At 36.3% G+C, this 25,046-nt stretch overlaps 3 protein-coding genes and 1 long non-coding RNA gene across 4 annotated transcripts; all 4 read left to right on the top strand.

Moving 5' to 3' along the window:
• The first annotated feature begins 405 nt into the window (after positions 1-405).
• LOC145238976 (beta-1,3-N-acetylglucosaminyltransferase lunatic fringe-like) lies at positions 406-4,736 on the top strand. Its single transcript, XM_080102273.1, has 8 exons — positions 406-534; positions 1,093-1,141; positions 1,230-1,272; positions 1,355-1,414; positions 3,178-3,298; positions 3,589-3,680; positions 3,862-4,027; positions 4,575-4,736. Exons 1-8 carry the CDS (start codon positions 406-408, stop codon positions 4,734-4,736), a joined length of 822 nt encoding a protein of 273 aa, XP_079958399.1.
• Positions 4,737-6,080: 1,344 nt separating this feature from the next.
• On the top strand, positions 6,081-6,822 carry LOC145202656 (uncharacterized). The gene is made up of 4 exons (XR_013853310.1): positions 6,081-6,144; positions 6,215-6,257; positions 6,324-6,383; positions 6,642-6,822. It is a non-coding gene; the product is annotated as an uncharacterized LOC145202656 (long non-coding RNA).
• A 5,750-nt stretch (positions 6,823-12,572) lies between these two features.
• On the top strand, positions 12,573-15,523 carry LOC145237240 (uncharacterized). Its single transcript, XM_080100037.1, has 6 exons — positions 12,573-12,886; positions 13,029-13,199; positions 13,402-13,515; positions 13,584-13,704; positions 13,833-13,993; positions 14,072-15,523. Exons 1-6 carry the CDS (start codon positions 12,627-12,629, stop codon positions 14,223-14,225), a joined length of 981 nt encoding a protein of 326 aa, XP_079956163.1. The 5' UTR covers positions 12,573-12,626; the 3' UTR covers positions 14,226-15,523.
• Positions 15,524-15,526: 3 nt separating this feature from the next.
• On the top strand, positions 15,527-24,565 carry LOC145237238 (transportin-3-like). The gene is made up of 21 exons (XM_080100035.1): positions 15,527-15,723; positions 16,397-16,486; positions 16,640-16,747; positions 16,810-16,883; positions 17,101-17,164; positions 17,228-17,333; positions 17,396-17,523; positions 18,042-18,217; positions 18,346-18,484; positions 18,552-18,698; positions 18,939-19,144; positions 19,358-19,497; positions 21,081-21,220; positions 21,827-21,878; positions 21,935-22,054; positions 22,250-22,433; positions 22,589-22,721; positions 22,833-22,972; positions 23,442-23,745; positions 23,946-24,052; positions 24,352-24,565. Exons 1-21 carry the CDS (start codon positions 15,601-15,603, stop codon positions 24,410-24,412), a joined length of 2,742 nt encoding a protein of 913 aa, XP_079956161.1. The 5' UTR covers positions 15,527-15,600; the 3' UTR covers positions 24,413-24,565.
• Positions 24,566-25,046: the final 481 nt, after the last annotated feature.

The raw sequence follows: 25,046 nt of genomic DNA, 5'->3' as shown, positions 1-25,046 counted from the left end.
CACAAGAAGTACTTTGTTGACTTCTGTGTCAAATGTGCTTAAGAAATAGTAGCAGCGAAAAGGTATAACTTACTTACAGTATTTCGGAAATTTTAATATGGTTCTTAATGTGCTGAGACGCAGTTCGTGAAGGTTCCATTATTTCACCTTCTTATTTGTTATGCAGACGATTGATCCATCCTTATGTTTTTGACACATGTTTGCAGAAAAAATACTGAAATTTAGTTGATTGTCCCAAGAAGAAGTTTGTTTTGGTCAAAAATTGTCAACAGAAAAACAACCATGAAATTTTCAAAACGTTTCGGAGCAAAATCATTGTTTAGAGCCATTGGGGTAATTGGATTCGGCACCGTTTTATTATGCAGTTATGTTTTAAGTTTTCAACTTACACGAACTTTCAGCACAATGGAACCAAACCGTTCACGAACTTTTTTAAATGACGTACTCTTTACTGTAAAAACTGGCAAACGAAATCACCAGCGGAGGTTGAGCATAATCCTTAAAACGTGGTACAAAGACATTGCAAAAACCCAGGTAATTGCCAATATATATATGGTTTTGCCCTACTGCTAATAACTTGAAATATAAGTACATTTTATCAACCCTTTCTTTTTTTCACTGTGGTAAAGCAACTACTGGGAAGGTTCTAATTTCAAGATTTCCAAGATATAGTTTGCCCCATTTCTTTAGCACTAATCACAAAAAAGGATTTTTTATTGCATTTTAATCTTTTCCGGTCTGTGTTACTAGTAAAAATAGAGAGATTGAAGCATGACAGTGTTACCAGAAAATAATAACCTGCGCGTTTTGGTATCTTCTAACAATTGTGCTCATCACTGTTTTGCGCTCTATAACGTTTTAACGTTGCACAGCTATTTCCGGCTTGGTGATTGTTTTAGTGCTATTGTGTCGTTTTTTTCACCAAGCAAAATAAACTCAGCTGAGTTTTGTTGTTTGAAGGCGTATTCCATGTTGATAAAATCTGTCTACAACCCTTTAGAAAACAAATTACAAGAACTTGGCAAATTTTCTAGCATTTTAACTCATGAGTTTTTGCATTTTTTTCTTTCTGGCACTTATGTTTTTGTGCAGATCTTTTTTGTAACGGACGAAAAGGATTCAGAGTATCAAAACAAAACTGGTTGGTGTTTATTATAATACTGCGAGTTTGTGTGTAAATTGGACATTTTGTCATTGATCGATCTATTAATACTGTTATGAAATTACAGGGAACCGACTCGTGTACTCATCATGCGGTAACACCCACGAAAGGTAAGGTAGCCATTACATTTTGTAAGCGTCGGCTTTGTTGTACAGCCGACATATTTTTACTTCAATGTCTTTTATTTAATAGAGACGATCTATGTTGCAAAACTGGCGTGGAATTCGATCTGTTTTTGGCATCAAATAAGAAGTAAGTCCAATTCAAGTTATTCATTAAATCGTTTAGGAGCTAAGGTTTAGTATCTGGGAACTTCCTTTGTTAATTATATTAATTATGGGTCCTCTTTCCTGAAAGGGACGCATCTTGATTTCACTCATTTTTTCTCCGGTGAAGTTTGTCTATGCCCTTTTGCCCAGAAAACGTTGCTGAATTGGGATGAAACTTTCACAGATGGATATAGTTATGCAGATGTGCCATCTGCTTCATTTGACTTGATAACCCCAGTACTTATTCCGTTCAAAACTTCAAAGTGTAAAACGTTTTTGCATGTTGCTGCGCACCACAAACGAAAGATTTTTGTAGTATAATAGTGTAATAAATGCAACACATCGTTTGGCACTTGGTATGTTCATTACTCGGCGGACGTTTTTGCACATGCTTCACCAACCCTGAGCGGTAACGTTTCCGGCTATTTATTCAGCCGTGACGCGCCAGTTTATATTAGTATTTACCATTATTTTTTTTATGTTTTGTAAATTTATTGCGCTTTGTTTATTAGCGCATACAAATAAACAAAAAATACCAGTAAGAGAGAGGGTGTTACCAGCTTTATGACGTCAAAAGCACTAAAGAAAGTTGCTAATAACACATCTAGCGGTCAGATATTTTAACATTGGCCGAATTGGACAAAACTGTACATTACTGTTGATTGGGTCATTTTGGTTTCATATTTTATACTTTTGGGTGTAGAACTCTATCAGTTGCCTCACTAACCCCTAAAATGGGTGAGTTTTCTTTAACAAGTGCGGAATTAAATGAAATTTGGACAGCTTGGAGAATGTACCATCTATAACAGGGGTGGCCAAACTTTTTTACCAGAGGGCCAAATTTGAAACTGTCTTGCCACTGGAGGGCCGGATTAAATGAGATTTACGTAAAATTTGTCGTAACTATGTTAGCTACTTACGTCATGGTTGGCAGACTGTTCTAAAAATAACGCTGCAAGGGCATTTATTCTAAAAATAACAACGCTTGTCACAAGCTACTGCTAGTAGCAGCCAGCGCTGTTGCACTGCTTGTTCACAGTGGTAAATATGGTGCTTGGAAAAAAACCAGGCAAGCTGTTTGGCGGGCCGGATGAAACAGGACTGGGGGCCGGATGCGGCCCCCACTGATCTATAGGTTTCAATTGTTGTGTTTTTTTGTTGTAAGTTTTACCATATAGCTTTAACATTTACCCCATCCAGGCCCCTAAAATGGACTAGTTTGTAAACAGTGTCGGAATTGAAAGAAATTTGGACAGCTTGTAGAAATTGCTATTTATAGGTGTTGATTGTTGCGTTTTACTTTTGTTTGCCACTATTTACCCTTTCTTTCCTATTAATAGAACACTAAATAGGACAAACTGGAACATTGTCTAAAATGAATCAGATTTGCATAGTTTGTACTTTTAATAGCAAGATTGTTTATGCCAAGAAATAATCATTGCGTTTTACCTTGCAACACCAAACTTACTGGTGGTTATCTCTTGAAAAGCATTTAGCTTTACATATGTGGGGGCACCCATGGGTTCTGCCTGCAGAAACAACTAAGGTTATAAAATATGGTGGATAATATGGGACCCATTTTAAATTAAGTGTAGAGAATATATCAACGTTTCAAAACAGGTTATAGTGTATATGCAATAATGTGCTAAGCCACCCTTCTAGTTACTTCTGCCCTTGGTTGGCAAAACGGTGTTTGATTTTTCCATGGCCGGCGTCACCATGTTTACACAAAGCTGTTTCTCACAGATGGTGGTGTCACGTGGATGACGACAACTACGTAAATGTCGACCGACTAGTGGAAATTTTAAATCACAATTTGTGGAACGACACAGTTTACGTTGCAAGACGGAGTGTTCCGTTTCACAAGGTTTCTGGTTTATGTCGTAAAGTTTAAAAATAGGTTGTAAAATTGTTACATTTGAAAGCTTTACTTATGTAGAGAGCAGCAAATGATGGCAAAATGAAAACGATTATTTAAGAACATTGCAGTAGTAACCATATTTAGAACCAATATCCTCAATAAAAATATTTTCCTCCCGTTAATTTAAAGAAAGAGTACATCTTTAATTTAATTTTAGAACTATATAATTAAACAAAAAACAACAAATTTGTAAAATAATGTCCTAAAAGTCGCACTGCATTTGCATTGTTTAAAAGCATTGGAAAAAAGGAAAATACTGGTTTGGAACTGGTGGTGCTGGATATTGTATTACACGTCCGCTGGCAATGAAAATGGCTCCAATCTGTGGGTAAGTTAAACATCAATTGGTTGTTTAAAGCAATTGTGGCAAAAAACGTAGGCCGGTGAAAAACAAACTAACCGTATGCCTATCCTGTTGTCTGCAGTTAAAGCGAAAGGAGTGAAATAGCCTATATATGTTTGGTTATATATTTATTTCTTATATATGTTTTGGTTATATTAAATTTCAGTAACGGGACGTTTGTTGAAGCTTGCCATTTGATTATGAATTCCGACGACTGCACTATAGGATTTATCATTACAAATTTGTTGAAACTTAAAATATCAGAATCCATGTCTTTACATTCCCACATCGAAAAGCTGAAATTGTTGAACGTATCTGACATCCTTGAGGCCGTAAGTGAAATACTTTTGAATTCGTCTTGGCATCCATGTTTGGACTTGCACAAAACCTGCTTCAATCTTCAAATGGCAATAATTTCTCAATAAATAATAATTTTGTAGTAATTTTGTACTGTTTTTCTGGAGCTTCTCTGTTTACATTTGGCAAGAAATGTTTGACATAATCAAGAAAAACTTTTATTGTTGATACAAACGATCACATACGGACACGTTCTAGCTAGCCAAATCTATTTTCCCAATGAATTAAAGGGTATTTGTGCTTTAAATGCGAACGTGACACATATTAGCACTGTTTTAATGCCAATGTGAATGAATGAACTTTTGTCCCGTTTAACTTCAAAACAATGACAAACAGATCTTAGTTCGTGTCTAACGTGACACTGGCTTGTTTGCACTTGCCCTTACGGTTGCCTCACCAAACATATACTTCAAATAGATCACTTGGTAATATTTAACTTTGCATTTGCACTTAAATGTTTTGCGCAGCGAAAACCTATCTCTCCGGATAAGTGAGAAAAATGTTTAACATTTGCTTGTTTAGGGAACGTTAAGTTTCGCTTACAAAAACACATTGGAGCTTCCTCCCTCCAAGATGACATTCCCGTATCGCATGGACCCGACGCGGTTTCTTTCACTTCATTGCTGGCTTCATCCCAGCCAGGAAATGTGCAACACACTTGCTGAAGGGAGACCCTTACCGTGATACTTACATATGGTGATCAGTTCGGGCTATCAACCAAAGAAGCTCTATAGCTACGTCGCACCATGCAAGCTTTAAATGTTCGGCGGCACACTCGAATCAAAAATGCGATTTGAAAAAACTTTTTTACGTTAGTATAGGGCCGTACTATTGGAGCTTTTTTGTAAAAGTAATATGAACAAAAATATTATGTGCTTAACATGTTGTGCGTTTATGCCATTTCATGTACATAAAACATTTGTAATGCAATAAACAAGAAACAGATATACAGTGTAGCAAATTAAAAAAAACAAGTGCAATAGGCTACTGTGTGAAAATAATGGAATACAATGACGAAAATTAAAAAAATATGACGCAACAATTGGAATTGCTGATTTCAGCAGGAGGGACTATTTCCATCATACGATTAAAACGTCGCATTTATTTCTAGCCATTACTAATAAAGAATGAATGTTTCTCAAAATCGGTGGTCTGACAGGATATTCCACCTGAAGTTAACACCTAAAATTTAACAGTTAGTTCGCGGGCCGCACAAAAACCCTCCGAGGGCCACACCGGCGGCACACCCAGCATCGTCTAGCGGCACACCGGTTGCGGAGCACTGGACTAAAGTTTCTTGCAGCTGCTTTGACTTGCCATTTTCGTGAACACGAACAAGTATACAGGTCTTTTGTAATTATTCGATACGCTTTACGAAGCAACAAAGAGATATCTACTCTAGTTATTATACACCTTATGGCGTAACAGACCATCTGTTCGAAGCTGATAACGCCAAATGTCCACAAACTTTCTTTCACAGCGGGCCGGATAACATTAAAAATGACACGCAAGGGCCGCATATTTTGTAGAATGTAGATTGCACAAAAGCTCAACGGAAAGAAATTTGCTAAATGTGTATTTCATGAAAGAATGCAAGTTCGTCTATCAAGTGACTAGACATGTGACTTACTACGTGCAAGTTTCAAAATGCTGTCATAAAGATTAAATTGCATCACCTTTAAAATAATAACCCTAGGGTATATTTGCCATGAAAAACCACCTCGCGTGCCAACCTTACAAACCACTGGTTGGAAACCAATGCTTCAAGTAATATTTCGAGCGCACTGGACTAACAAAGTTTGATGTAGTATTACAAATTTCCACAGTGGTGTTGATTTAAAACGGTCGAACTTGTCGGAATGACACTTGCACTAAACCGCGCTGGCAAACTTAGGAAGTAGCAGTCACACACTGTTAAAATTACACATCACCAGCCACGTTGCAAGCATAAAACAGGGTTGTACAATACAACAAAATTGGCGAACAATACAACTTTAAAAAAGCAGCAAAATTAACGGAAAAATAAAACAAAATCTTTTGCAGGTGTTTATCGTAACCGATGAAAATGACCCTACTTATCAAAAGAAAACAGGTAAATGTATTGTACAAGAAAATGTAGACTGTTTACCTCTGATTTTGCAACATTTTATCTTTGATTTCAGGAAACAGACTTGTGAGCACGACATGTGGTCCAACGCACGCAAAGTAAGCTTCCATAAGAGCCCGTAGCTACGAAACTTTTTTTAAAGCTCGCCTTTTCTGTTTATCCAGGGATCATTTATGCTGCAAGACGGGAGTGGAGTTCGACCTCTTTCTATCATCAAGCAAAAAGTACTCAAACTTCAATTAGGGTCAAAACCAAAATCAGCATTGCTTGAATTTACGCAGCTACTGTAGCTGAAATATATTCGAAAATGAAAGCAAAGAAATAAACACCCATGAAATATAACTTTGCGATAATTTACTTGTTTGGCAAAACTTGTTTGCTTTTTGCTCTAATGTTTGGCTTCGGCAGTTTTCGGAGTCAACTCTTTTCAAACCGTGTCGTTAATCTTTACCTTGCATGCTTGTAAATCTCGCTTGTTGTAGGTGGTGGTGTCACGTGGATGACGACAACTACGTAAACGTTGACAGACTTGTAGAGATTTTAAATCATCATTTGTGGAACGACACAGTTTACGTCGGTCGGCGAAGCCGTCCGTTTTTCTGGGTGACTGTTGGTTATATTGTTATGTTTTAATTTAAACATTTTTTGCGTGTACAGTATATTTTACAAAAACAGCTGAATTAAAAGAAGTCGGTGCTTTTGTACACAGACAATTAAAGCGCCTTTCTTGTATATCAGCGGGTCTCAAACTGGGGTCCGCGGTCCTTTCGGGGTCCGTGAGGCAATTTTGGGGGGACCGCGAAAAGGTTAAAGTAATTCTATAATCTTATTTGGCGAAAGTTTGTGCCACTGAATAAGTTTAAATCAAAGTAGAATTGAGAATCGATTGTCTACCATATTGCTAAACAATAGCCTTTATTGCGTAACAACTGACAAAAATGAAAATGTTCGCGCACAATGGTTATGTTTTTTGTCTTTTCTGTGATGTCAGATGCTGTCTTTGGATCATTGTTATGCGCAATTTTGCATTAATGGCTAAAATCCTGCAATCAACTTTCGTTTTTCTAAACTACACATTCAGGCTTAAGGACCGCGAGCCCTCTAAATAATGGCAAAGGGTCCGTTTTTGAATAAAATAATGAAAAAGTTTGAGAACCACTGTTGTATATAGTTCCACAACGGTTAACCTACTGTTTTTTTGGTGTGTGTTTTTTGTTAATAAATGACGTTTTATTACTTTTCCTATTTTAAAGCATCGAAGGAAGGGGAAATACATTTTTGGAACAGGTGGCGCTGGATATTGCATCACACGGCCCCTGGCTAACAAAATGGCTCCTATATGCGGGTAAGTATAACGACTGTGTTTGAAATGAGTCAATAAAAATAAGATTGCGTTTTTTCTGCTAGCAAAACTGCTATGTATTATTCTTCCTTTACATTGCCAATATCTAAACACTACGATGATTCATGTTTGCTCAAACCAAACCTATTTTTATACCCAGCAATGGAAAATTTGTCCATGCCTGCCACAAAGCCTTGAATAGCGACGATTGCACAGTGGGATTCATAATCACAAATCTGTTGAATATTAGGATGTCTGAATCATCGTCTTTGCATTCTCACATCGAAAAACTCAAGGACCTAACTGAAACGGAGATTTTAAATGCCGTAAGAAAGCTTTTGTACGTTAGACATAAATTTTCAGCTTGTTGTGTGTTTGCAGGGAACTTTGAGTTATTCCCGCCGACAAAACATTAATCTTCCTCCTTCTAACATGACTTTTTCAAACAAAAAAGATCCTTCTCGTCTTCTTTCAGTGCATTGTTGGCTTCATCCTCACCTTGGGATGTGTAAGACACTTGCTAAAGGCTAATGAAAGGTTTTGGACATGTATCCACACATTGAGTCTTCAAAACATTTTCTTCACATTTTGTATTTTACATGGCCTATTTAAACCATTTCGTTTTACAAAATAAAATACGAATCTTGTGCGCTTTTTCTGTGTGACTTGTAAAACTGACTTTTATGTAGTACGTGATATTGGCAAAGCAAAAGCCTATTTAGAATGTCTGGCTGGTTAATTTGTAACTAACCTTCGAAGCCTGGCTTGTTAATTTGTAACTACCAAAGGCTTGCTGGTTTGTAACTATATTTGCTTTCTCTTATAGTTCAGGTGCATGTACAATTGCTGCATTGCAAAATTAGTCCGCATTTGCATAAGCCCGGACTAACCCTTTCTCTCAATTTTTCTTGGGCCGCAGTACATCAGCTTGGTTTCAAAATTACATTTAGGGGCTTAATTGTTGTCGTGCAACTTTTTTCCTAAATGTTCCAACTCAAATATTCACCAGATAGTTATCACAGAAAGTCAACCTATGTAGTTAAATTGATATTTGTATAGTTTTAAGTGCCTGGTATGTTTGTAGTGGGGGAAACAGGGTCCCAGAACATTTGAGTGTTATTTCTGTAGCCATTTCACCCATCTATCACTAGTGGATGTCATGTGATAGCGCTATTGTGACCATTCGGCCATAATACTAGATGCATATTTACTCATGGCATTAAATTACATTTTGAAAGATAGTTGCGGTACATAAACATCGCTATAGCAGCTGGGCCTGGGTATGCACCAAAATTGACCAAGACAGATTCCTTCCGCCTTTTTGACCTAATTTTTCGCGCAAATGGATGTTTTGATTGTTGCTGCATGGAGCAAGCCAGACCCAAGGCACGCAGACGAGAGAGGCACAGAACTAAATCGAATTTCAAGTTTAATTTAATTTTCTTAAGCCCAATCCCCACAGATTCAACCAAATTTCAGAAGGGAGTCATTTAAATTTGTTATCTAGTTAAAAAACGTCAAACAATAAGTTTCTTTAGGAAGTTTAGGAAGTTCAATGTTATATTGACCCCTTTGTGTTTTTCCAAAATATTTTTACTCCAAATTAACTATTTGCATGTTATATGCCAGAGTGTATCATTTGGGTATTTGATCAACCAATTGGTAAAAATCTGTTGTGATGCTTTCATGACAACTAAAAGTAAAAATCTTGATTATGTTATTCAGCCACCACAAAAACATGTATGCTTGGCTGAACCTTTGATGTTGCGAAAAAACGATGACAGTCCTGGCTTCAACCGGTCTGACAGTTCTTTTGTCGTTGCAATTGGGCTACCTTAATCCGGTCCACAAATTTGACTGACAAGGAGGCAATGATTAAAAAACGTATGATTACATCTCCGGACTATTGACACCCTGACTATAAAAATACTGTCATAAATAATTCGTAAGTTATTATAACAAACGGAATCGATCGGGTTTATTGTTCCAACGTTGCGGCATAAAATTAAGATTTACCTTACCCATTCTCCTTTTTGTCACAAGGCGTAATAATTAATGAGGCTTTCGATTCGGCATACCCACGTTACTCGGGTTCATGGACTGGAGCTATTATTGATCAGACAAGCGGGATGTTGAGGGATGTTGATCCTCACCCAAACAGTTTTGACGGTAATATAACAAAACCGAAATTCAAAAATAAGAACAGTCACGTTTTCTTAGACGTTGTGCTTTACAGAAATACCAGATGATAAAAAGAACGCTATGGAAACCTTGCGTATATCTAAGTGTTGCATATAAATTGTATCGGCCTCATTGTTGAAAGTAGTGAACCTAAATGTGAAAACTGTGATACACATTTTTAGCAGAAAACTCACGGAAAACACATTGTTTCTTTGGAGTCTTATTAAAGTAATAAAAAGTAATCGTTTGAAAAAAACTATCAACGGAAATTGATTGGTATTGGCCAGTTGCCTTCGTCAAACGGTGCTTGATTAAAATTGATTGAATTTCAATTAATGAGTGCGAAGTACGACCTTACCACACCGCAGGTGAAAAAGTTCGGGAATTACAAGTCGCAAAAGCAATTTCGAGTCCAGGACGGTCCTTTGGGAAAACCGAGAAACAGGGATTTTTAAAGGCGGCCAAACCGAATTTGCAAGATTCTTGAGTATTTTTAGTTTGAACTGAAAGACTTCTATTGCCAGCAAGGCTTTGAATCGTCTCGGAAGCAGTTAATCAGATATAGTTACCGCGGCTTTGTAGGCCTTCTTGCTCGAATCTTGCAAATGATAAGCATCAGACAGCTGTGAATATTTGATAAGATCACAACCAGGTGTACGTTATGAACTACAAATTGCTTTGCTTATAAAATATGCATCGATGGCGATATGTGAAGCGTTGTACACACCCGCAGGTTTTGTTTGATCTTGTCTGTTGGGTTTAGCGAACAAAACGAAAAGCTTTACAGTTTCTTGCAGTTTATAAAGTTTATGATATCATGCGTAGGGTCAAACATTCTTGGTTTCATAACAGAGAAATTTCATAACACGAGAACAGAGAAGCATATTTACGAAAATTTAACAAAGTTGCATTTTCCACTTCGTGATTTCTGTTTAGTCTTGCCTCTGGAAAACAATACCGCAGCACATGCTGACGTAGCCTAGACATGTTGTTTCTGATGTTTTCTAAATTTAGTGCTTATTTTAAACCCGTTATCATTTGCTGTCAGATACCTGTGTCGCATTGAAATAGTATTCTAAAATAGTGCAGTAAAGCAGTAAATATAATGTGCAGGTTGAGGCAAGAAAGAGGGCAAATCTCTCCGACGTGGATTTTGATTGTTCGGTTGAAGCAAACAGCGTTGTTTGAAATGTTGTAGCTGTATATTGGCCATATTGTACGAACTAATTCTTAGTGATGTAGCCTACTAAATATTCGCTTTACCGAAGTCATTCCGCTGAATCAGCCGATTTTACAAAGACTCGGTTTCGGCCGAAACAGAATATTTCACCTACACAATGTGCAAGCGTAAAACGTATATTTTGTGCCTAAATTAGGTTACACACAACCTTTTTCAACTGAACAATAACTAAATTCGTGTCAACTAAGCTTATTAAAATTTTTAAAGCATTTTATCGTTTTGCCCACTCCAAACAAAAGGTTGCAGTATTTGTTGCAAAATGGCAACGACGGTCTGGACAACTTTACAATCAACAGGACGAAAATGATAATGAAACACTGTTCCGCTTAATTCCACCGTTTGCCTAGCAGAAAATCTTACGTTTTTATGTCAAAAGTGTAACGTGACGTCATAAATGATTCGGTTGATTCGGTCGGACTTATTCGGCAAAACAGCCAAATTATAGGTTTTGGCGAGTCAAAATTAAGCCGCTTCAGTGCATCTCTACTGATTTTGTAGCTAACTTGCGTGCTTTGTCGTCACTCTTTTCACCAAGCTCGTTTTCCTGTACTTGTGACACACCGATTTCGCCTTAGAATAGTTGGGACTAAAACAGCTAGTGGTTTTTGTGTAAAAAGGTTTTTAGTTTTAGTAGTTTAGCAGTTTGTGACGTAAGGCCCAGGTTAGCCAGGTGCCACTTCGAAGTCAAATTGTTAAAAATGGAAAAGTGAAGGCCGATAATCAATATTTTAATTAACGACTGGATTTACTGCTCTTGAGTAAATAGAAGAGTGATGTAATCGATAAGATAGTCACATTAATCCGGGTCACTGGCTGCTTTGTCAGTCATTTGGGGCCACATGGGGATAATGTCGTTCAAATAAATATAGTTTGAGAAAACGTTGAATCTTTGACACAGATGCTTACCATATACATCACTATACATACGCCATATTTTTCGATCTGACGGTTGCCTAAGTTATTTCACCACCGCCAGAAAGTGTGCCCATTGTTTTTGTTTACAGATCACCGTGAATAAGAAATAAGATTTTCTATACTATCCCGTCAATACTTTCCTAAAATTTAGATTTAATTTCTCACTTTAAACTTAAAATTTGTAAATTGAACTCAACGATTTGCTTCTTAACTGTTTGCGACATACATTGTCATGCTTTATTTTTATTTTATTTAAAAAAAAACCTTGAATACTAGTTTTGCAAGCCGAAGAGATTAATTATTGCACGGCCGCCAATACACACAGTTTATGCACTGCCGCATAAATATGTGTCCGCGGCCGCTCATAAAAAAGTTTTGCCTCAGTTTTTGCTAAATGATTCTTTCCAATCATTCATTTAGTCGGGTTGGACAGATTCAGTCAAAGTTCAGTTAAGCTCTTACGTCAAAAATGACTTTGTCAAGATTTGAATGGAGCCTATGGTTTGTTGTGTGAATTTTTTGTTTTGCCAAAACTCTTAAGCTCCATGTATCAGGGGGTTGTTGTAGCTGTGCTGTTGTAAGGAAAACGCCCATTAAGACGATTAACCCCTATGGAACTGTAACCCATATCCCTACTAAAGTTTTACTCAAGCAGTAGTGGCTTTTTGTGCAAGTGCCCTTTGAAAGCAATTCATTTACAAACTAAACTATTCGAATTTGAAATTTACAGTTGCAACCTAAAAAAATTGAATACATGCTGTTTTTGTAAGTCATGCGACGCAAGTGACGATGACGTGCAGATTAAAAGCCATACGACGCCTCGAGTCAAAGCGTGCAAAGGATTTTGACCAAGACTGTGCCAAGTGCAAAGAAAAACTTTGTGTCATATGTGGAGGACATTCATCTACTGCACCAGGAAACACACAGATTTCAAACGGTCAATTAGACAGCACTCAATTCAAGTCACACAAATTCAATGTGAAGATGTTAAAGTCTCTTATATCGAAAAGGACTTGGGTGATTGGACCTGAAACGAAAATCACATTTAGGTTAGTTTGGTCCAAATGTTCTTGCTTTTTTACTGTAACCTGTACACATTGTTTTGGGTCGAGTCAAAGTGTTATCAAACAGATAAGAGAGATGCAAGTTTATTTTACATGTTTTAATAGGACACTCTTTGTCATACTGTAGAACTCTTGACCTAAAGAAGAAGAAAATTAAGGAAGTTCCTTTGGCCATTCTTCAGGTGACTGATTTTCAAGCGATTCGACTGGACAGTAACGATCTGCTGTCTGACGTCACTATCCTGGAACAATTGCCACATTTGCGCGTCGCGATAATAAAAAATTGCAACATAGTAAGGTATGTTTTACAGCTCGGATTAACAACAAAACCTGGAATTTTTGTTTGAACTATTTTAAAGCTTAACTTATACGATTTGTATTTTTTTTCCTGCAAGTTATGTACTTTAATCATTTTTCATGAATTTCAAAAAAATGGCAATTTATTTTAGTTACGTTTTGGTGCATTAAAGTAACAAACAATTTTTGTGTTTAATCCACAGACTTCCCCCTCAGGCTGCTTCCCTTTTAGCGTTGGAGTTGAACAACAACTTAAATTTGCATAATTTTAGTTCGTTGAGACATTTTTCACGTTTGCAATACCTCAATATTGGCCGGTAAGTCAATTAAAGTAAGCGAATTTTTTGCAACCCACTAAAAAAATATGTTTTCAATTTAATTACAGATGTTCGTTTCGCCAAATACCTCAAGAGGTTAGCGATTTGCAAAAACTCCGTGTTTTGTGTCTTGATGACAATCCACTAGAGGAGCCTCTCCTAGACTTATCTTCTCTTGAATATTTACAGGTATTTTATAAAACGCTGTAGCCTAGTCACACTGCACACTGTAGCCTAGTTATAATTAGTCTTGTAGTAGACATACTGTAATTGTCGTGGTTTTTAATCCATTCTCCGTTTTTTCGATATGTTTGCAGGTCCTTCTTATGAAAAATTGCGGATTGACAACAATTCCAAACTGTATATTTGCGTTAAAAGATCTTCTTTATTTGTCTCTTGAACAAAACAAAATTACTCACGTGTCAAGTTCTCTTCTACATCTGCGTTGCTTGATGGTGTTTAGCGTCTACGGAAATAGGTTGGTTGTGCATAGCTTTTTGTCTCGATATAGCTACCTGGCAGTAGCTAGCCTACAAAACAATTTTATTTTGCACAGGGCAATAACTTTTTCACCAAAAATTGCGAAATGCCAACACCTGAAAAGGATCAACGTCGACCTACAATTTGTTATGAAAGGTCTCCATGGAAAACTAAAAGAACTTATAAACGTTTGGAAAGACACTCCAAGTGCCTGGTGGAAGCAAATATAGCAACTTGTATCAATCAAACGACGTGAATCATGTCTTTGTGTTTTGAAAAGCAAAATAAAATATCGGTCGTAACTTTCGGCGAATTTAGAAGTTAAATTGCCGAATGCACAAATCCGTTGATGAGAAAGCGCTATGCTGCCAGTCCCACATATCACGGAATTTACTTAATCGAGGAGTTATTTGTACATTGCATCAAAACGTGTATGTAATGAAAACTGGTTCACTTATTTCAGAACTCCAAAGTCCAAAGTATCTCTCGCCTGTTGATTTTATGTCGGACTTGGTTAAAAAAATGGTCAGCATTTTACCGATAATACATTACCATTTCTATGGTTTTGCACGCATGAAAACACATGCGCCGATGGTAAGTCGACTTCGGTCTCAAAAACACGAATAGTTTTGTGCAGGGCTGCCACTCTAGGTATTTTATAGCTAGATCTAGATAGTTTTGGTTAAGCCTAGATGTAAAATTTGGGATCTAGATGTTGGCTATAAAATCTAGATATGTTTTTTCTGTTTGTAAGGACTGTAGGAACCGTGCTAATACAAATGTTCCTACCAGATAACCACAAATGTCTCAACGCTATAACTGTATCAGAAAACGTAGACTGATGAAAAGGAAGAAATAATCTTCCTAAACATCTAATATAGAGCAATTTATATCAAAAACATTCATATGTGTTGTTGTTTGGCTAATATATTACAATAAATTGGATTGTTTTATGCTTAGATACGTGTTTGGCTATTTTGTTTTTCAATCTAGATGTTTCTAGATATTTTTTGAGGTAAAACTAGATGTTTTTATTCAAACAAAAGTGGCAGCCCTGGTTTTGTGAGATGCGGTCTGCCTAAAGTACAGATTAAAAAGCATAGTGTAAGTGGAAACTGCTTATTTCTTATCCAACAATTTCAAAGTTTGTTTATTGGAATATTGCATCTTTTGGCTCGATGCGTTTTGTCAAACATTTTCGTTATAGCTCTGCACAACTAGTATCGACTAATGAACGACTATTTGACCACTAAATAAATCTGAAATGCTTCAAACATGTTTTTGTAGTATCCCTACTACACGAACAGAAAACATTGGCCGATTTTGTCTTTGTGCAACAAGAAACTGTATTGATGCTGCTTGTTTTGCATTTTTGTCAACCAGCTTTGTCCGTGTGACTTGTGAGAGTGTGATAGGAGAGTTGCATCTCATGTACTGCACAAAATTGATTCTGCAGACTGGTTAAGGATCTTCTCACTTTAACAAAAATACCTAAATTTTGCACAGAATTTACATTCTTTTACCATAGTGTATTACAGTATGCTACATATTAAAACCATTTTACAAAAAAATTGAAATACAAACTGGACTGTTAGGCTTAATGCAATGTCATTCAGTGTTTCTGACAATGCTCAAACTGTATTACAAGCAGTAAATAAGTTGTACCATGATTCAAGTGCAGCAGAAAAAGAAAAGGCATCCAGATGGCTTGGGGAATTCCAAAAATCGGTAAGATAACCTATGTTGACTTTGACTATAACTGAATTAAACAAATAACTACCTTGACTGCTATGAAAGATTTGAAACCAGGACAATAAGTTAGTGATGGGACGAGTACTCTGTACTGGGTATCGATGGTACCAAACGATTTCAGTGGTACTGATACTCGTACTCGGTATTAAAATATTTTGTCTCAGTTTTCGCTAACCAACGTTTGATACCGAAGGCTTGTTTACACCATAGGAATACGGGAAACTTTTTGCCAATATTTGCTTCAGACAGCACAAAATCGGGAAAAAGTTCTGTCAGGTTATGAATATTTTTTTCGCTATCATGAGGAGATTACATTTTTCTGCATGTGTGTGTTACACCTGTACCTCGGCTCATGGCAGATAATTTAGCCAGTGATATACAACACTATACTTAAGTACTCGGTAATCAGACTCGGTAGTTTGTATCGAAGGTATTTTTACTTGGTACTCGGTATCGGTACTCGCTTCAAAACCTGGTATCGTCCCATCACTTCAATAAGTATGTGTTGTTTGGATTTATAACTCGTATTATCTACCCTAGTGTATCCAAACTGCCAGTGTTCAAAATAATGTGCTTTAAATTTGTATCTTCGCACCAATACCAATCACAGACAAGCATTCAATTCCAAAAAGTTGCTTTTTGCTTTTAGGTGTTTGCATGGGAAACATCTGATCAACTACTCAGATTAAAGAATGATGCTGAATCAACATACTTTGCAGCACAAACCATGAGGACAAAGGTAGACCTTGGAATGTAAAAATATAAACACTGTTATTTTAGGTCAGTGTTTAATGATAGAAAAGACACTAAAGCTAATTGAAAAGGTTAAATTACCAAGTACTAGGTTATGCTATTGAAAAAAACTTCTTGACAGATTTATTTTGCCTGACAGATTCTTTATTCATTCTCGGAGCTTCCTGCAGAAACACATGAGTCCCTAAAAGAATCACTATTAACTCACATTGAGGAACTGTGCAACACTTCACCTATTACAACTCAGGTAGAAAAAACATTTTTATCAAGCATTTTTTGCCATTGCTTTAATTTTTTTTTTTTACACAGCTTGCACTGGCAGTCTCTGATTTAGCATTGCAAATGTCATCTTGGGGAATGCCTGCAGTTACATTTATGCAAAAGTAAGTTTATTTGCTTTGTGTATTGTCATGAGGAGTTGCATCTTTTAGTACTAGTTTATTGCTTGGAAGAATGTTGCAGATTGTTAAAGTTATTTATAATTTTCAAGAACAGCTACTAATTACAGGCAAATGTTCTAAAAAATGTAGCTACATTTAAATCATCATCATCCTGTGAAGTGTAAATTCAGTTACAAAACATTTGACTTATCTCTTTTAGATATGGAAAAGAGAAGTCTTCCTTACCATATCTTCTTGAAATTTTAACTGTCCTGCCAGAAGAAGTGAGTAATGGTAGACATTATTTCACGATGTCAGACACATGCACTGCTAAATTTCTCTTGTAGGTAAATAATCAAGCTTTAAGGCTAGGAGCAAACCGAAGGGCAGAAATCTTGGATGAAATGGAGAATTCTGCTCCAATGGTAGTGGATTTACTCAAGGCTTGCATAGGTAAGTTGGGTTTAATTCTACATGAAGCGTTGTGTATATTTATTTCATTTGGTTTGTTTTAGACATTGTCGATGAAGAGAAGTTGCTCACCAAAGTGTTTAAGTGTCTGTCAAGTTGGTTTCATTTAGGAGTGTTACCAGGCAACCATGTGGCAAGGAGCAAACTTCTTGATGTTCCTTTTAGTGTCCTGGTATTTATATTTGTACTTTTTCAACTTACTTTCCTGTAACCGAATGTTTCCTTAAATAGTAGCTTAAATAGTAAATAGACACAGACTTAAATAGTAGCTTTAGTATAAAACAAATTGCCAGCGAAATTGAATAAAACATATATATGTTTCCTTGATTGATGAAAACAGCGTTATCTTCATAATACTTGTAATTAGGTCTTAAAATTCAAGATCCTTCTGTAAAACCTAAAGAAATTTTTGTCCTCAGTATGCCAAAACACACTTTTAGACTTTTTCAACTCCTTTAATAATCAACAGTGAACTTACACCATTATCAAACAGGATAATGCTCACTTTCCAACAATCTTGTTTAAACCAACAGACTTTGTGCATACATATGTATATTTGTGTAATTAAAATTGCAGAGCAGGTAGCTTAAAAGTGTAAGAGACAAGAGTAGAGGAACAGACATTTAACCTTTGTTTCATGACTAAGATAACAAAACATATACATATCTGAGTTCTCATTGGGTTCCGCAGCGAGATACTTCAACATCATCTAACCTTCATGAAGCAGCATCAGATTGTATTTGTGCTGCATTGTATGCTGCCGAAGATGTAGCAAGATATAGAGATCTTATGGAACTTTTATTTCATGGAACTCATTCTTTAAGAGAAGCCTACCATAATGCTGTTGCTCATGAAGATACTGACAAGTAGGTTTTAACCCCAAAACCATATCTTAATTTAAATCTGTAACTTAGTGAAACTCTTATAGGCATGTATTTAATTTTCGTAGTTTACCATTATTTTTGCCTATTTTTTGTTTATTTTATAAATTCAGGTGTTTAAATTTGTGCCGAATATTTACTGAACTTGCCGAGTCATTATCTGAAGCTCTTGTGAGTGCTCCTGGTGATGGCCTTGGCGATCTTGTGACCCTTGACCTTCTGCTATTGTGCAATGGCCATTGTCAGTATGAAGTAAGTATGAACTAAAATTTTTTTTTACCACAGAAACGTTTGCATAAACTTGTTTGTTTCTTTTCAGGTTGCAGAGATTACATTTAATCTGTGGTACAGAATATCAGAAATGTTGTATTCAAATGATCATGATGAATTGCGCCTAATCTTTGGTCCTTACATTGAACGACTTATATTTTCTCTTGTACGGCACTGTCAGATGGAACCCGACAATGTGAGTTCTTTTCTAACTGTTTTTACTGTTTGCTTTTTTATTAGTGGGTAATTTTACTAAAAATTTTTCCTGGGGTACATTGTAAAGCTGTTGTAAATATTTTATCCTCAAAACCAAAATGGCAACCTTAAGAAGTCTAGAGTCGACACTCTTTATACCTTCCAACCCTGGAACCTTGTATGGAAGAATCAATTGGATGTAAATTGATTGCTTAAAAATATGTTCACAAAAATGTTGCAGGACAAATTACTGGATGAAGCAGATGATTTTAGTGACTTCCGTCTTCGATCTGCGGACCTTGTGCGAGATGTAGTTTACCTGGTTGGTTCTACCAAGTGTTTTGCTCAGTTGTTCTCCATGCTTAATCAGGAGGGGTTTACCCCAACATGGGATGTCACAGAAGCTACTCTTTTCATAATGGGAGCTGTTGCCAAACACATTGATGTGTAAGTTAAAATATGTGTGTTTAAATGTTTTTTTTTATATCTGAAGGATTTTTGTCTGTGACTTGTGTCTGTAAATTTTATGTTTTATGCAATGTGAAAATGAATTTCAAAGGGGGTAAATTTTGTATGCTGACGAGTGTTATAACTATAAGGCTGCAACATTTATTGGAGAATGTTTGTTCAACTCTCTGGATTTTTTTTCTTGTGCGCTAGGACTGAGGAAACTGTTGTTCCGCAAGTACTGCAAGCCATTGTGTCTTTACCTCCTGACAGTCATTTGGCTGTAAGACATACAAGTGTTAGACTTATTGGAGAATTGTCATCATGGGTTGAAAAACATTCTCAATTTCTTGGTATGAACCGTCTTTATTTTTAGTCCATGATTAAGATAAAATACATTAAAGGTTAATAGTAATTAATACGTTGCATCACTAGTTATGGGTCCCCTTCCCTGAAGGGGACACATCTTGATTTCACTCTGTTTTTTTCTTTTTTTTTTCTTTTTTTTTTCTTTTTTCTGCCGAAGCGTTTCCATGCACTTTTGGCATGAAATCTTTGGTGGATTTGGATGAAACTTTCACAGATGGTAGATATAGTTATGTAGATGTGCCATCCGCTTCGTTTGAGTTAATAACCCCAGTATTTACCCCGCTAGCCCCCAAAATGTAAAACGTTTTTGCATGTTGCTGCGCACCACAAACGAAAAAATTCTGTGGAGTAACAGTATAGTAAAGGTACCTGAGAATGTGCTACTTGTGTTTGTGCATTACTTGGAGGGCGTTTTTGCACATGCCAGTCAGAGGGGTGTTAACAGCCTTATGACGTCAGATGTGTTAACAAATGTTGCTAAAAACACCTCTAGTGGCCAGAAATTTAAACATTGGCGGATTTGGATAAAAATTTACAGGACTGTTGATTGGGTCATTGTAATTTCATATTTTTTGCTTTTGGGTGTAGAACCATTAGTTGCCCCACTAACCCTCTAAAATGGGTGAGTTTTTTAAACGGTGTCGGAATTCGATGAAATTTGGACAGCTTGTAGAATTTGTCATTTATGGGTGTCAATTGTTGTGTTTAACCCCGTAGCCCCTAAAATGGGTGAATGTTTTAAACAATGTCCAAATTGGATAAAATTTCAACAGTTTATAGAGTGTGCTATTTATAGTTGTCTATTGTTTTGTTCAACCCTTTGACCCCAACATTTACCCCACTAGCCCCCAAAATCGGTCATTTTTTAAACAATGTCTGATTTGAATAAAATTTATACAGCTTCTGGAGTGTGCCACTTATAGGTGTTGATTGTTGTTTTACCCTGTAGCACTATCATTTACCCCATTACCCCCTACAATCAGGTGCAATTCGCAATTAAAAGGAGCTGATTATTGTGTTTAGCCCTTTTTCTCAGACAGAGAAAAACCTTGTATGAATGGAATGAATATTCATAACTATGAGAAAGTTTGTTGTTGTCAGATAAAACACAGTGGCTGGTACCGAGCGTAAATAAATATGCTATTTGGATGAAAGGAATGAAACTTGAATAGTTTGTAGTACTTCAGCATATTTATTTATGCTCAGTACCAGTCACTGTGTTTTACCTTACCACAACAAACTTTCTCATAGTTATCTCTTGAAATGCATTATTTACAACTTTGCATGTGTGGGGACCCATGAGTTTCTGCCTGCAGAAACAACCAATGTTATAAAGACATTAGATAATATGGGACCCATTATAAAATAAGTGTAGGAAATATAGTACTGTTTTAAAGTAGGTTAGAATGTATATGCAATGGCAATATGTGCTAAGCCACCCTTCTAGTTGTAATCTTTTATTTCCAATTTTAGTTGTTTATCAGTATCCTTTTAGGTAAAGTGGCTCATTGTACCTTGGTAGAATCACATAAACTATTGTAAACATTAACATGACAATATATTTCAGATCATATACTTCAATTTTTAACACATGCACTGCAACAAAAGGAGCTTTCATCTATTGCAGCAGTTTCATTACAAAATTTGTGTGAAACATGCAAGCACCAGATGATTCAGCATTATTCGGCGTTAATTCAGCTCCTGCAGGTTTGTACTTAATCTTTTTTATTGTTAGTTTAAAACAGGGGTGTGCAGCCCGCGGGCCACAATCCGGCCCGCCAAGCTGTTTAGTGTGGCCCTCAACAACACTCTGATTCAGACCAAGTAAAAATGCACATTTTAGCAAAAAATCCCCGCTAGTTTTCAGTAAATCTCCTAAGTTGCTACACGTAACAAGAATAAGCTAAACCAGCACATGGAACTTAATTCACCCAGATCTATGGTCTTCTATGCACACTGGGTGGTGGTTGCATATCTATACCGAATGTGACGTAATACATCTCATTGTCTAGTAAACAATTACTTTGTTGTCAAAGGCAGTGTTGCGGCGAAACTTGCTTGTACCTAACATTTTCAAGTTGATTTTAAACGCAAAATGAAACAAAACGCAGGGGTGTGGAAATAATATCGACATGATATTATAACGCAAGCCGCACCAACAGTAGCGTAAAAAAACGTGTAAATACGGTACATGAAAAACATTGTGTGGCCCTCGCTTGATGTCCGAAATTGGTAATATGGCCCACCGACGAAAAAGGTTGCACACCCCTGGTTTAAAACAACATTCATAATTAACACTTTTTTGTTATAAAGGTGGCAGATGAACTTCATGTTTCTGCTGAGGCTTCAATCGGGTTACTCAAAGGTTTGTTCTGTTAATGATGTTCTTATGTAAGTTGGTGTAATGTATGCTTTTTTTAGGTGTGGTTACTATTATTACTGAACTACCTATGCAGCATCTTCAAGAAGCTGTTACACTTTTGTGCAAGGCACAGGTTAATATGCTGACTCAGCAATTACAACAAGATCTATCAAAGCCAGGTTGGTAAATTCCAGTGATTGCAATTAGTTGGTTAAATTATGTCACTGACAAGATTTTTCATGTCCCTTAATATCAGCAGAAAGATGCAGATTTATTTTTCAAAACCTTTAAAAATTAATTTTTAGGTTTAACCAAGTTTGACAATTCTACTGTCACTAAAAAACACATTGTCTCAAATTATTTTATTTTGTAAGGTGCAAAGGACCCAATGCTTTGGCTTGATCGTCTGGCTGCCATATTTCGAAACATAAACCTCAAGAACCATAGAAATGGGGACACACATCCATGTAAAGAAATTACTGAAGAAGTATGGCTTGTGTTAAAACCTACTCTTGAACAACATAAAGCTGACAATCGAATAGTTGAAAGATGGTGCAGGTGCTTACTTGTTGCTTTTATTTCCATTTCTATTTTTTGGGATTCATTTATACACAATGAAATATCATAGAAATGGTTGGGTGGTACATGTTAAATTTGATCATTAAGATGTCGGCATTCTTTACTATACCTGCTATTTTTATGTGTCACTGCAGATGTCTGCGTTTTGCAATTCGCTGTGTGGGAAAGTCTGTTCAAGGAACTTTACTTGGTCCCATTGCAGAAACCATCACCTCAATGTACACTTACCATCAGCACAGTTGCTTCTTATACCTCGGAAGTGTTCTAGTAAGTTAAATTCTGTTTTATGCAACAGTAAGTTAATCTGACAGTTAATATTTATTGCCATACATTTGTGATGTTGTCTATAAAATTAAAACTAATGAAATGTCTACGTAGGTTGATGAATTTGGCAATGACCAATCTCTGCTTGCAATGCTTAACGCATTTACTCAGCCAACATTCAACATTTTAAATGCAGAGCGTGGACTTGAAAATCACCCAGATACTGTGGATGATTTGTTCAGACTATGTTGCAGGTACTAAATGTTGTTTACTAACAAACCTCTATCATTTTTATAAATTCTCTTTAAACATGTCACCACACATGAAATTCATAACAGTCTAATCTAATTTGTCTAACCCTAACAACAGTCCTATGTTTCACCTTTATCTTTTTGATTTTTGGTTCACATATTGTATGGTTAATTATCCTAGTAAGTTTCTTTTCTGGTTAACCATGACTGCTCCAAACTCCAATGCAATGACACATGATGGATGGGTTTGAGGTTGTTCACTTCAAATTTTGACACTGGCTGACACATCTGTTCCAGCACCCAAAACAATAGCAGCTGTGTTTTAGCTAAACTAGTTTTTTATGGTTATGAATTCCCATCTGTCAATGGCAAATTGTTAGTTGTTGTGATATATGGCCTAGTTATCATACTTTCTTTATAATATTACACATTATGTTCCATTGTAGCTTGTAACATTTTTTATTTTTTACAGGTTTGTAGAAAAGTGTCCAGTGGAATTCCTGACACACGCTGCATGCCCTGCCCTGCTTGAGTGTGCTTTGGCTGGTCTCAGTCATGAGCACCGTGATGCCAATGCTTCTGTAACAAAGTTTCTCCGTAGTGTTATTGAGTGCAAATTCCCAGCAACGCAAAAGCCGATTTCTGATGAGGTTTTCTCTGTCTATGGAAAACAGATCGTTGAGAAATCATTGCATGCCTGTTTGTTTCAAATCCCATCTTATTTGTACCCAGATATTGCAGAGCTTTGGTGGGCAGTGATTGAAAGGGACAGACCGGTATGTTTTGCTGGTTTTAGATTAATAAAAACAACTTTGTAAAAATGTTTGTACTTTTTAATGCCAAAACTGTGTTATTAAAATCTGAGAATTTTGTAAGAGGTAAACAAGAGATCTGAGAAGATGTAAATATCCTGTTCGTAGGAGCAAATATGCATGTGGTCAGTTATCATAAACTTTAATTTGTGAATTTTGTGAAGTTATTTGCCAAATGGTTAATGGAAACAGTGAAGAATCTGCCAACAGAAGCCACTCTTGCAACAGCCACTCTTCAACAAACTATGCAATTTCATGCAGAAATTGTTGCGTAAGTTTACCAAAATACATTTTAGTAAAAACAATCAACCTAAATATTTTTTTAAACAGACAGATATACTTAAGCAGAAATTACTAATCCCAAGACTTTTTTAAACACCAGCTAATTACATCAATCTCAATGCTTATTGTTAAGTCATTTGGTGGTTGGACTTGAAATTTACATGTATATCTTAGATGAAATCATTGTGCTGCTTGTGAGAAATACATGATGCTGCCACCAGATTTTAAGTTGCTAAAGTTTCTAGAAGTGGTAAACCCAATGTTCCAGCTAAGTGTTTGTGATTTCAGGGCAACTGAATGGAAAAATGTCAGCTATCATTTAAGAGATTTCTGCAGACTCTACAGATAACAGTACAGAGTATTTTTGAAACCCAAGGAAAACACTCTTTGGTTGCCACAAGAGTTCAGATCATGTTTTGTTTTTTATTTTAACTTTTATCATGCGCTGTAGACACCGACTGTTATTTTTTATTGACAATGCCAATAAAAGAAGAACTCTTTACATGAACTGCAAATTGCACCACATACTATTACTTTTTAAGCAAGGGTCGAATAATGTAGAAATGTGATTTTGTTGATATTTCTGTATAGTGTAAAATAATTGTTGTGTTTGACCTCACAGCACCAAACTATCATAGATTTCGTGAAATAACAACTTGCATGTGTGAGGACTCAAGAGTCTATGTTTACATGAACAAATGATGTCATAAAAATATGGTACACAATGTAGAAAACAAATTAATATATATATATCCCTACCAAATAGCTAGCAGAATATGTACACGGCATTGTTAATGGTAGACTTATTGTGATCATGAGTGTCCAGTAAGGTTTGTATTTTGACATGTCATTGAGTAAGGGTAACAATTGTGTTTATTATGCTAAAATATTCAAGAAGAAACTCGATATAAACACTTGTTTAAGATTTCGCACCAAAGCACAATGTATGAAGCGCCTGAGCTGTGTACATTCGAAAGTACAGC

Source organism: Phallusia mammillata, chromosome 7 (assembly GCF_965637545.1).
Source record: "Phallusia mammillata chromosome 7, kaPhaMamm4.hap1.1, whole genome shotgun sequence".
NCBI lineage: Eukaryota > Metazoa > Chordata > Ascidiacea > Phlebobranchia > Ascidiidae > Phallusia > Phallusia mammillata.
This window is presented reverse-complemented; position numbering and strand designations above follow the sequence as displayed.